This window comes from Hyla sarda, chromosome 1, assembly GCF_029499605.1.
Source record: "Hyla sarda isolate aHylSar1 chromosome 1, aHylSar1.hap1, whole genome shotgun sequence".
Taxonomy (NCBI): Eukaryota; Metazoa; Chordata; class Amphibia; order Anura; family Hylidae; genus Hyla; species Hyla sarda.
This window is the reverse complement of record NC_079189.1, coordinates 499,213,510-499,227,671: the sequence shown is the minus strand read 5'-3', so window position 1 is coordinate 499,227,671 and position 14,162 is coordinate 499,213,510. Positions and strand designations below refer to the sequence as shown.

The 14,162-nt window shown below is 40.5% G+C and overlaps 1 protein-coding gene across 1 annotated transcript in view; it reads left to right on the top strand.

Moving 5' to 3' along the window:
• The window catches only part of CAMK4 (calcium/calmodulin dependent protein kinase IV), a 261,206-nt gene that overhangs the window by 212,769 nt on the left and 34,275 nt on the right, over positions 1-14,162 (top strand). Inside the window, exon 7 of the mRNA XM_056537474.1 lies at positions 12,007-12,081. Within this exon, the coding sequence (XP_056393449.1) occupies positions 12,007-12,081 (75 nt within the window). The remainder of the gene's footprint in view (positions 1-12,006; positions 12,082-14,162) is intronic.

The window sequence follows — 14,162 nt, the reverse complement described above, 5'->3', positions numbered from 1 at the left end:
CCACATTTTCGTTTACACACTTATGTTTCCTTACAGCGTTCTGTTACGTTACCATACACTCCTATGTTTCCCTGTATTTATCACGCATACGGTTCATACAAGATAACACGTATTCATTTCATCCAGGTACTGACATCACTTAGCTTCCTGGGTCATGGCTACATTCTACACAAATGCACCATGATTGCGTTTCCACTCAGTTGCAATAGCAAATAACGAGCAAAACCGCATACTGCCATATGTTGCCACACTGTATACCACGCTTACCTTCCACATAGTATTCCATGCTTATGTCACACAGTATACCACACTTACCTTTCACACTGTTCCATGCTTATGTCCCACAGTATACCACAGTAGATACCGCACTAAATACCCATTTGCTCATTCCAATTACCAGGCTCTGTCATTGTACCGCCATGTGATCTCCTCATGCTGCTGGCATATTAAACTTGTTACATTTTTAATCTATTCAAAATCTTCAATTTAAATTTTAAAAAATCACTTTAACCCCTTAACGACGCAGGCCGTATTTTTACGTCCTGCGCCGGCTCCCGCGATATGAAGCGGGATCGCACCGCGATCCCGCATCATATCGCGTCGGTCCCGGCACTCATCAACGGCCGGGACCCGCGGCTAATACCACACATCACCGATTGCGGCGATGTGCGGTATTAACCCTTTAGAAGCGGCGGTCAAAGCTGACCGCCGCTTCTAAAGTGAAAGTGACCCGGCTGCTCAGTCGGACTGTTCGGGACCGCCGCGGTGAAATCGCGGCGTCCCGAACAGCTTGCAGGACACCGGGAGGGCCCTTACCTGCCTCCTCGGTGTCCGATCGGCGAATGACTGCTCCGTGCCTGAGATCCAGGCAGGAGCAGTCAAGCGCCGATAACACTGATCACAGGTGTGTAATACACGCCTGTGATCAGGATGAGAGATCAGTGTGTGCAGTGTTATAGGTCCCTATGGGACCTATAACACTGCAAAAAAAAAGTTTAAAAAAAGTGTTAATAAAGGTCATTTAACCCCTTCCCTAATAAAAGTTTGAATCACCCCCCTTTTCCCATAAAAAAAATAAAACAATGTAAAAAAAAAAAAAATAAACATATGTGGTATGTCCGAACTATAAAAATATATCATTAATTAAACCGCACGGTCAATAGCGTACGCGCAAAAAAATTCCAAAGTCAAAAAAAGTGTATTTTGGTCACTTTTTATACCATTAAAAAATGAATAAAAAGTCATAAAAAGTCCGATCAAAACAAAAATCATACCAATAAAAACTTCAGATCACGGCGCAAAAAATTAGTCCTCATACCGCCCTGTACGTGGAAAAATAAAAAAGTTATAGGGGTCAGAAGATGACATTTTTAAACGTATAAATTTTCCTGCATGTAGTTATGATTTTTTCCAGAAGTGCGACAAAATCAAACCTATATAAGTAGGGTATCATTTTAACCGTATGGACCTACAGAATAATGATGAGGTGTAATTTTTACCGAAATATGCACTGCGTAGAAACGGAAGCCCCCAAAAGTTACAAAATGGAATTTTTTCTTCGATTTTGTCGCACAATGATTTTTTTTTCCGTTTCGCCGTGCATTTTTGGGTAAAATGACTAATGTCACTGCAAAGTAGAATTGGCGACGCAAAAAATAAGCCATAATATGGATTTTTAGGTGGAAAATTGAAAGGGTTATGATTTTTAAAAGGTAAGGAGGAAAAAACGAAAGTGCAAAAACTGAAAAACCCTGAGTCCTTAACCCCTTCAGGACGGAGCCCATTTTGGCCTTAAGGACCGGAGCGTTTTTTGCACATCTGACCACTGTCACTTTAAACTTTAATAACTCTGGAATGCTTTTAGTTATCATTCTGATTCCGAGATTGTTTTTTCGTGACATATTCTACTTTAACATAGTGGTAAATTTTTGTCGATACTTGCATCCTTTCTTGGTGAAAAATCCGTAAATTTGATGAAAAATTTGAAAATTTTGCATTTTTCTAACTTTGAAGCTCTCTGCTTGTAAGGAAAATGGATATTACGAATACATTTTTTTTTTGGTTCACATATACAATATGTCTACTTTATGTTTGCATCATAAAATTGACGTGTTTTTACTTTTGGAAGACACCAGAGGGCTTCAACGGTCAGCAGCAATTTTCCGATTTTTCACAAAATTTTCAAACTCAGTATTTTTCAGGGACCAGTTCAGGTTTGAAGTGGATTTGAAGGGTCTTCATATTAGAAATACCCCATAAATGACCCCATTATAAAAACTACACCCCCCAAAGTATTCAAAATGACATTTAGTCAGCGTTTTAACCCTTTAGGTGTTTCACACGAATAGCAGCAAAGTGAAGGAGAAAATTCACAATCTTCATTTTTTACACTTCCATGTTCTTGTAGACCCAATTTTTGAATTTTTACAAGGGGTAAAAGGACAAAATTTTTACTTGTATTTGTAGCCCAATTTCTCTCGAGTAAGCACATACCTCATATGTCTATGTAAAGTGTTCGGCGGGTGCAGTAGAGGGCTCAGAAGGGAAGGAGCGACAAGGGGATTTTGGAGAGTACGTTTTTCTGAAATGGTTTTTGGGGGGCATGTTACCTTTAGGAAGCCCTTATGGTGCCAGAACAGCAAAAAAAAAAACACATGGCATACCATTTTGGAAACTAGACCCCTCGGGGAATGTAACATGGGATAAAGTGAGCCTTTATATCCCACAGGTGTTTCACGACTTTTGCAAATGTAAAAAAAAAAAATAAATTTTTACCTAAAATGCTTGTTTTCCCCAAATTTTTTTTTAAAAAGGGTAATAGCAGAAAATACCCCTAAAAATGTGAAGCCCAATTTCTCCCGATTCAGAAAACACCCCATATGGGGGTGAAAAGTGCTCTGCTGGCGCACTACAGGTCTCGGAAGAGAAGGAGTCACATTTGGCTTTTTGAAAGCAAATTTTGCTCTGGGGGCATGCCGCATTTAGGAAGCCCCTATGGTGCCAGGACAGCAAAAAAAAACCCCACATGGCATACCATTTTGGAAACTAGACCCCTCGGGGAACGTAACAAGGGGTTAAGTGAATCTTTATACCCCACAGGTGTTTCACGACTTTTGCATATGTAAAAAAAAAAAATTTTTTACCTAAAATGCTTGTTTTCCATAAAATTTTACATTTTTTAAAAGGGTAAAAGCAGAAAATACACCCCAAAATTTGTAACACAATTTCTCCCGAGTACGGCGATACCCCATATGTGACCCTAAACTGTTGCCTTGAAATACGACAGGGCTCCAAAGTGAGAGCGCCATGCGCATTTGAGGCCTAAATTAGGGACTTGCATAGGGGTGGACATAGGGGTATTCAACGCCAGTGATTCCCAAACAGGGTGCCTCCAGCTGTTGCAAAACTCCCAGCATGCCTGGACAGTCAACGGCTGTCCGACAATACTGGGAGTTGTTTTGCAACAGCTGGAGGCTCCGTTTTGGAAACAGTGGCGTACCAGACGTTTTTCATTTTTATTGGGGAGGGGAGGGGGGCTGTGTAGGGGTATGTGTATACGTAGTGTTTTTTACTTTTTATTTTATTTTTTGTGTTAGTGTAGTGTAGTGTTTTTAGGGTACAGTCACATGGGCGGGGGTTCACAGTAGTTTCTCGCTGGCAATTTGAGCTGCAGCAGAAAGTTTGCGGCAGCTCAAATTTGCAGCCAGATACTTACTGTAATCCTCCGCCCATGTGAGTGTACCCTGTACGTTCACATTGGGGGGGACATCCAGCTGTTGCATAACTACAACTCCCAGCATGCCCTTTGGCTGTCGGTGACTGCTGAGAGTTGTAGTTTTGCAACAACTGTAGGCACACTGGTTATGTATCACTGAGTTTGTGACCTAACTCAGTGTTTCACAACCAGTGTGCCTCCAGCTGTTGCAAAACTACAACTCCCAGCATGTACGGTGCATGGTGTACGGTGACTGCTGAGAGTTGTAGTTTGCAACAGCTGGAGGCACACCGGTCGTGAAACACTGAGTTAGGTAAAAAAAAACTCTGAGTTTCACAACCAGTGTGCCTTCAGCTGTTGCAAAACTACAACTCTCAGCAGTCACCGACAGCCAACGGGCATGCTGGGAGTTGTAGTTATGCAACCAGCAGATGCACCACTACAACTCCCAGCATGCACTTTAGCTGTTTGTGCAAGCTGGGAGTTGTAGTTATACAACAGCTGAAGGTACACTTTTCCATAGAAAGAATGTGCCTCCAGCTGTTGCAAAACCATAAGTCCCAGCATGCCCATAAGGGAATGCTGGGAGTTGTGGTGGTCTGCCTCCTGCTGTTGCATAACTACAGCTCCCAGCATGCCCTTTTTGCATGCTGGGAGCTGTTGCTAAGCTACAGCAGGAGGCTGTCACTCACCTCCAACGATCCAGACGCTGCAGGTCAGTCCCGCCGCCGCCGCTGCTCCTGGGGCCCCGATCCCAACATTAATGCCGGGGATCGGGGTCCCCAGCACCCGGGGTGCACGTCCCGCACCCGCTCACGTCCTCCAGAAGAGGGACGGAGCGGGTGCGGGAGTGACACCCGCAGCAGGCGCCCTGATTGGTCGGCCAGTAATCCGGCCGACGAATCAGGGCGATCGTGAGGTGGCACCAGTGCCACCTCACCCCTGCAGGCTCTGGCTGTTCGGGGCCGTCAGAGACGGCCCCGAACAGCCAGTAATTCTGGGTCATCGGGTCACTGGAGACCCGATTGACCCGGAATCGCCGCAGATCGCTGGACTGAATTGTCCAGCGATCTGCGGCGATCGCCGACATGGGGGGGCATAATGACCCCCCAGGGCGATATGCCGTGATGCCTGCTGAACAATTTCAGCAGGCATCCGGCTCCGGTCCCCAACCGGCTAGCGGTGGGGGCCGGAATTCCCACGGGCGTATGGATACGCCCTCGGTCCTTAAGGACTCGGGATGCAGGGCGTATCCATACGCCCTATGTCCTGAAGAGGTTAAGGGGTTAATCTTTTCAATTCTGAGGCCCTATGGTTGTCGTCAAATATTAGCTCTGGAATTACCACAAGAATCAAAGGAAACAGGTTGGAGCAATAAAAATAAAAAAACAACCGATTAAATGAGACATTCTCAGTTTCATATGCAATTTCACAGTCACAGCCGTGTTTACTTACATACTTAATATTTTAGACAAGCATATGATACTGGCAGGATCTACCCTGTAGCCCTCCTGGTTAAGGCCTGCACCACTGAGAGGGAGGACAAACTGACACACTACAACCTACATAGGCTGCCGCCACCTCCAGACTGTGTCATTGTGCTGCCATATGGTCCCCTCATACTGCTGCCACATCCAGGCTCTATCATAGTGCCACCCTATGGTCTCGTCATGCTGCTGCCACCTCCAGGCTCTGTCATTGTGCCGTCATGTGATCTCTTTGTTATATTTCTTTGGTTGTCATACTAACCCAGCACACTCCCTATGTGTCCTATGTGTGTTACGGCAAGGCAGAGTGTTCTACACCCCTATTGAGGCTCTCTGTAGCCCGGAAATAGCCATTTTTAATAGCGATTTACCGCGAATAAATTCGTATTGAACTGAATTTTTTCGGAAAATGTGATGAATCGGACAAAAATAGCCATTTTTAATAGCGATTTGCCGCAAAACTTTTGCCGTCCATCCCTCAGCTCAGCTTCGGCTGGTGCGGTGTTCAGACCTTCTATCAACCCACCATTGCTCCACATTTTAAATGAAGCCATAAAGTATTGAAGTTTTAATGGGTGATTGCAATTGATGGTTTTTTTTTTTTAAGTTTCTTTTGATATGCACCCCCAGTTATATAGTGGTCATACACTTCAGGTAGTGGTGCCACCTGTACTTTCTTCCTACCGTGCCTATTTAAAGTTGTTGCTTTATTTTTGGGATCCAATATTGACTAAAGCCAGGGCCAATTGGAGGGTTCTGTGATTCTCTGGTACTTTTTTGCATTAAAGGGGTATTCCAGGCCAAAACTTTTTTTTTATATATCAACTGGCTCCGGAAAGTTAAACAGATTTGTAAATTACTTCAATTAAAAAATCTTAATCCTTGCAATAGTTATTAGCTTCTGAAGTTGAGTTGTTTTTTTCTGTCTAACTGCTTTCTGATGACTCACATGCCAGGAGCTGTGCAGTTCCTATGGGGATATTCTCCCATCATGCACAACTCCCAGGATGTGACATCATCATTGAGCAGTTAGACAGAAAACTTCAGAAGCTAATAACTATTGAAAGGATTAAGATTTTTTAATAGAAGTAATTTACAAATCGGTTTAACTTTCCGGAGCCAGTTGATATATAAAAAAAAGTTTTTGCCTGGAATACCCCTTTAATTATAACTAAAATTTCAAAAGAACATACTGTATTTAAAAACAGATCTTTTATGCAGAAAAAGTCTGCACAGTTTTCCCTGCTTTTCATCTCTTCTGAGATTTTTTGTTCTCTAAAAATTCATTTTAAAGATGTTTGCAGCCTACTCTTTTCAAGTGCCTCTCACATCTACAATTCTTTTCATTGATTAAGTTGAAACTGTGGAATGCGCAAGCTCTTAGTATCCATCAGACGCCTCCTCATGCCACCTCTGTGCTCTTGAGGGAACAACTCACTGTAAAACAGAACCTGGTTAAATACAGTGTGTGGCACTTCACCAGAGAATGAATGTAATTTCCACATATACATTTTCCCCACATGACGAAAAAGTGAGAATTACTCTTATATTGATAATGCCCCTTAAACAGGTTTTCCTAGCATTTCACAATAATTCCCTTTCCACAGGACAGGCTATTGATGTCTGATTGCTGGGGTGGAAACATCTGTCGCACTTGCCAATCAGCTGTTTGGTAAAACCGCGTCTTCGGTATATACATAATGAACCACAAAAAGTATATGACTCTGTTTATTATGCAGTGGTAGTGCCAGGTTACTGCAGCACAGCTTCCTACACAATGAACTGAGCTCACTGCTTCCAGCTACCCATCCTTTTATTGGGGCCATGGTGCTGACAATTAACCTATCAGCGAAGTCCTGTGTGTTGGCACTCCGCCAGTCAGATATAGACAGCCTATCCTGTGTATGGGCAATCAATGTAAAATGCCAGCATTTTAAATTAATTGAAATTGCTTGAAAATGATCATCAGGGAAGCCCCATTGTGGTAATTGTCTTGTGATATATGATCAACCTGCCAATGCCAAATTGTGGTACATGTTTGAAAGAAAATGTAACTCCTTGTGATAGGGCTTGGATTAAAAATTTCAATAAAAAACATTTTCGAGAAATATATAAATTCTTTTGCTGAGATGTCGAAAAAAAAAATACTAGTGTAAATGAAAATGTGTGTTTTAGATTATAGCTCTTGTCTCTAAGGGTATGTTCACACTACAGTGTGTGAACGGAATCTCCGCTCGCTGAATTCAGCGAGCGGAGATTTAGCCTGGCAGCCGGCGGCGGCTGTAGGACCGCGCGGCACTGAGCCGTCACCATTGACTGATATGCAGTGCTCGCGGACTTCCGCGCAAAAAATGAACATGTTCATTCTCCGTGCGGAACAATTTCAGTGGCGGAATTGTCCGCCGCTGAAATTCCGCAGTGTGAACGGTTCTCGCGGAGACCCATTCACACTAATGTTAAGTTCACACCGCGGAATTCCACGGGGAATGCCTTAGTGTGAACATACCCTAAGGAAGGTTTGAAAATAAAAACAGTTGCCTGTCTGGATGCTAAGGATATGTCCCCCACTTTTGTTTTATTCAAGACCGCTCGCTTAACCTGCATCGCTCTCTAAGAATAGAGAGGGAGAACGGTGGCCTATTTTTTTTTATGAAAGTATGGTGGCAGTATAAAGGAGGAACTATAGATGACACTATTATTGGATTGTGGCCTATACTTAATATATTGCTACTGCCAGTATTATAGAACATACTGCATGGTAAATTGATATGGCAGTATTATTTATTTGCTATTATTTAGTTTCATGTGGCTTGTGTTTCCCATGACCTATTTATACCTAGGACTATATAAATAACAAGGGGGCATCCTCTATGTCTAGAGAAGAGAAGGTTTCTACATCAGCACAGACGGGGGTTCTTTACCGTAAGAGCGGTGAGACTGTAACGCTCTGTGGTCATGGTGAACTCAATAAAGGCCTGGATACATTTCTGGAGAGTAATAACAGTACAGGTTATGTATACTAGATTTATAGGGACAGAACATTGATTCAGGGATGTATTCTGATCGCTATATTTGCAGTCGGGAAGGAATTTTCCCCCCTGGTTTTTTGCCTTCCTCTCGATCACACAGTAGCGATACACTAGGGATATAGGTTGAACTTGATTGACTCTGTTCTTTTTTCAGACTTATGAACTATGTAACTATGTAATAATGCTATTTGCTGGTATTATTTGGTCATTGTAATACATTATATTGGCACAATCATTTCCGTTTATCTTTACGTCATTCTTTATGCAAAATGATCCAGTTCAGTGGTGGTTACACTGATTTCCAAAACCACTACCATTTTGTGAGTGAGATTTTAATTTGCTAATGGGTACACAGAACTTAAAGGAACACTCTAGAGAAACCAGTTTTTTTTTCCAGTGGCTGGCATTACCAGGGTGCAGTTAAACAGCCTCCCTACTCTCTTTCTCTTACCAGATGGCTTTAGTTCCATGATACCATGCTGATTCTATCCTCTGCTGTTCTCTACTGTTACTGTCCAATTTCAAGAATTGCAAAGAGAAAATCACTTCCGGGTGACACAGTAATAGCTGTCGAAATCGGATTATCATAATTTCCCTTGAGTGGCCCTATAATCTCTTAGCTCTGTGTGGCTCTAATTTTTCAGACCTGTATCACAACAGATTTTTTGTACAGGATAAAAAAAAATATGTAAGCAATCCCATTGCCTTTAAATTTCCCTTGCACTGCTTTCTGTAAAATATCCTTTTGTGTTTTTCTGGGAAAGTTATTTGGGTGTTTTTTTCCTGAAACTATTTAGAAGTGTTATATCTCAGCAGAACAGGAAATATGTATAATCATAGGCATCTGCTGCTAAAGAAATCATAATACTTCATGATATATGGATGAATGTTAAGCTGAAAGCAAATGCAACATTGTTGCTAACTAGTTTGTACTACACAAATAGTTTTTTTTGCATTTTTTTTTTGTTGTTGTTGTTGGTGGTGGCTGCTGCCTTGGTCAGCTCCTTAACATGCAATAATTTGTTGTCCATGTAGACTTAATGGGGAGATTTCTCAATATTGGTGTGGCTAGACCCTTTTTTTCCACCAGTATTTTTGGTTGTCTATTGATATACTGGCACTATATTTATTATATGGTTTCCTGATTTGTCTGCTACTTTATAGCGATTAGAGACTTTTTCCCATTTTCTTTAGAGACTTTTTATTGGACAGTGACATGTTTAGCCTTTTAAGAGCCTTTTTAATGTATTTAATGGATCACGCCTGAAGAAAGGATCAGTTTATATCCAGAAACGCGTTGTGTGACAATAAATATAACTTAAAGATACGCACCGAATCCAGTGATTTCTGCGACAGCGCGATCCCAAGCTTCCGTTTTCCTCTGCTCTTCACACATTTTTAATGTATTGACTTTTTAATAGATGTTCAGTCAGTAGAGACTTTTTCATGGACAGTGATGGGATTTTGTAGGCAACTTTGTACTACAGTATATGCTGCATTTGTGTGGTAATACCACAGAAAGATCAGTAAAAAACTAGATTAACATTACCACAAGTATAATCATAAATATTTTTAAATTATATAAAAAAAAGTCTTACATCTATTACAAAAGATACATGAGCAATCAATAACATGAAAAAATAAACAGATGACCTCTTAAAAAATTGGATTTGCAATAGAACAATGAAAGTTGAAATAATCACAAGGTATAATGTAACCATTAAATAAACCAAAACAAGCAATCCATTCTGAACATTATACATTTTACACAAAAATTATATAAAATAAAATAAACCTTCCCACCAGCATAAGGCTTCATTTTCTTTAAAATGATGTGCATTAAAATTTAACTAGTTACTGTTAGAATGAGTAATGTTGGTATACTTGCTTGTTATGCATTGTTGATGAGAACCCATGTCGGTAGTGGCATGTGGTTGATACTTTTTTTTTATCCCCTTGCACAAACATTTGGGAACTTTTCAGAAAAGTTTCAAACTATTAATTTGCGTCCACCACATCTCCCAAAATGCTTTCTGCAGAAAACATTTCTGAAACATGTGGTGCTAAAAAGTCCCAAAAAAGTCAGACATAAACACCCACTGCTAAAAAATTTGCTACATTTTACAACCAATAACCAGTTTAAAGCCAATGATAAGTTCCCCCCCCCCCCTCCCCACATACACACGCTATATTTCTCTTATGTCTTCCCATGTATATTTTTACATCAAGGATTGAAAAAGCGCTAGAATTTGCAAACATCTTGCATTAATCTGTTCAATCACCTTATGGTAATAACACTGGGATTGACACATGTCTAAATAGTTATTATCAATGAGCTCCTAAGAGATAGATATTGGGATTCTTGCCTAGTTGGGAAGTGATACCAGGGACATAGGCAGCTGTACTTTTTTTTGGGTGTGACACTTTCAATCTGTAATTAAGATGAAAAAAATCCTATAATACAGTACCTTTGCAGGCTAGTATATATTATATTTGTTATTACATTTTCAGACACCACATTTTAGTGTTTGTTTAATGGCCACATCACCTGGATTCCCCCACCCCCACCCGCTAGCTCTTCTGAACCAAACTCTGGGTCCAGGTATTGCAACATTAAAACTAATACTTACATATGGCTGCTATATAGCCATTTGGAACTAATCAGTTTTTTAAAGTAGTCTTAGGTAATAGGATGGAGCCAGAGGTAAGGAAAACCTGCCATCTCTCAACTAATATATAAAATATAACACAACAATATAATAGTAGGATTTTTTGAAAAATGTTAGGCATTCAAAAAAATGCTTCATATCCCCACAATGGAAATAATGCGCTCCAAAACATAACCTTTATTTAGTTTTAATAATAAAATTAATATCAATATGCCCCATGAAAATAAGCTCTACATTGCACAGGTGCCAGTGCCTATAAAATAACCTGTATGAAAAGGCAAATCAGAAAGAAGGGTAAAACTTACCACCCAAACTATGAATCGTAATGACTACACAGCATGCCAGTAGTGTACAGGACTTTGTGTATTGTCACAAAAAGTAATTCCAAAGTTTTCAGGGGATATCCTAGGGTAACATGTATCATATTGTTTCTTCAGGTACTCTTTTCTGTGTCCTGTGTCTACTGCCAGTCCAGGGAATTTTAGCTGTAAAGTGCAAAATCTGCAGGATTTCACACTAAGTGACCCTGTAGAGCCCCTACACTATTCCCTCCATTTTGCACCTGCTCTTAAAAAAGGATGACCCCATGAACACTGTCCTTTACTCTAATAGGCCCAATGTCCATTTAACAAAAACAAAATGCTACATGGTCAAAACCAGATGAGTGTTTTTACTGGGGAAGTCCAGATTTGCCAGTGGAACAAAAGCTTGGTAGAAAAAGAAGGTTTACATATAAAAAGATAGACCTGTTGTCTGTACTTCCTTTGTCAGTTTTATTATATTTGAATGTTTTAAATGTCTGGAAATGTTTTTGAACAATTTCTTATTCAATAAGAAGCCCTCAAAATAGTCTTAGTTGTGCTTTTACAACCAAGTACATCCCAAACTTTTGTTCTAATGCCGTTGGGTGTTTATATATTCGCTATACTATATCAATACCTCCTGCACAGAGATTATATCTCTTTTTATTTGATACCATATATTGTTTCTGTAATTCAAATCATTTGGAACAACTAAGATTGTTTTAGGAGTAGAAATGCTATGTGTTTTTTAGCTCGTATGTAAAATGGAGGATGTTTGACAGAAATCTTATCAATATTTTCCAGCTGACTTTGGACTTTCAAAAATTGTAGATGACCAAGTGACAATGAAGACTGTGTGTGGAACTCCCGGCTACTGTGGTGAGTAAAGTATCTTATCATTAGCCTATCAATGTATGAGGCTCTGTGGTACAGAAAGATGAAAGTCTAGTAGAAATGGCCATAAAACTGACCCCATGCTCTGTCTACTACACGTGTTTGCCATGAGCTTCTTAGAGTTGATATCTGGTGTAGGTCTGCTTTGATGAAAGGCTAACACTTAAAGGGGTACTCCGTTGCTAGATATCTTATCCCTGGTCCATAGCAAAGGGGATAATATGTCTCCAGAACTAAAGAAAAGCAAGGGGCACGGCACTGCAGTCCAAACTAACGGTCTTTTACGGAGATTGACACCGGTATTGACAGAACTGTTTCCTGCGCTCCAAGCGCACTTCCTTGAGCTGCCGATGATCGGGAGCCCGAGGAAGTACGCTTGGAGCACAGGAAACAGTTCTGTCACTGCAAGGCTGCTCCTCTGCATCTACCCGCTCAATCACTGTTATGAAGTTGGAATAAAGATTGCTGCAAGTTAAAGACCCGGGTGAGTGCATCCATTCTTTTCTTCTGAATTATATGGGATATGATGTCTGATTACTGGGGTCTGGCCGCTGTGCACCCCCCCCCCATCCCCCCCCCCCCCCCCCCCCGCTGCAGAATCCCGACGTTGTGAACATTCTGTTCAGAACTCTGGGTTCGGGAGACATCTTATCCCCTATCCTTTGAATAGGGATAAGATGTCTAACAACCGAGTACCCCTTTTACCTGGTGTCCAAAACTTGGATGGCAAACAGCATTAAAAATTAATAATATATGTCCGTTTGAATTGTGTTTGAAAAGACACAAATATAAGGCCATTTAGTACTGTATATCTAGTTAACAAGATAATGTTGCAATATTCCAAGGGCATAATGACTTCACATACAAGGCTAAACAGATGCAACATTATTTTTCGTTTAGCTATTGTTGGACTCATTTATCAAAAGTTCTTTTATAGAAGGTCTCTTGGTTGCCCATAGCGACTAATCAGAATGTAGAGTGACTTTTTTGGACACTTTTTATACAGAAATATAATAATAATAATTAAATAAAAATATTGTAAAATGTGAAATTGCTTTGGGCATATTTTTATTGAGATCCATAACTTACTGAAGCTCATAATCAGCCAGCGATATTAAATTATTCTTGATCTATCATGCTTATTATGAAGCTGAAGGATGACATTGGATGCAGTGTATTCTACTCTCTGTTGCTGTACTTCCATATACTTTACAGCGGATATTACCTCAAGAATACTCTTAGGTTTTGCTGTGACAACAGAAGGCAGTGTAATATTCTAATTAATATATACAAATAATACCATCTAAGATTAGCCAGTGTAGATCTGTCCGGAACTATAAGGTCAACATTTACAACTCAGAGATGAATATTATTATGTGGGTAAAAAAAATGGGTTGCTAAATATTTTCTTTGGTATTTATGTAACAAAGAAATGACCGAAATGTAAGCATTACATATAAATCTTTTTTATAAGGAATGCATACAATCTCTGCTTATTTGGATGTAAACATAGTCTGCAGCTTCTGTAGTTAGAAAGGAACATACCATGGGCTGTATTTACAGGCAAAAGTCTCTCTGCTGTTGTGTAAGGCTCTTTTCACCTCTCATTTGGTGTGTTTGTTTGAACTGAATGTGTTCAACTCTACTTCAATTGAGTTCCATTGTTTTAAAGTGTCCCTGTCTTCAAAAATGTTTTAGTTGAATTTAAGAATTGAATAACAATTTACTTAGTGAAATAAATATTTAATCCCCCATCATCAGGTGTTTTTTTATACAGGTAACGAGCTGAGATTACAAGCACTCTCTTAAAGGGAGTCTGTCATCAGTATCACCTGCACTAACCTGTTAATACAGGCTTGAAGTGTGGGTGACACTGATTAAAGGGGTTCTCCGGTGCTTACACATCTTATCCCCTATCCAAAGGATAGGGGATAAGATGCCTGATCGCGGGAGTCACGCCGCTGGGGACCGGCGGGATCATGCACGTGGCACCCCGTTAGTAATCGGTCCCCGGAGCGTGTTCGCCCTCCGCCCCCCGTGTGACCACCTCACGCTTGACAGCCTAT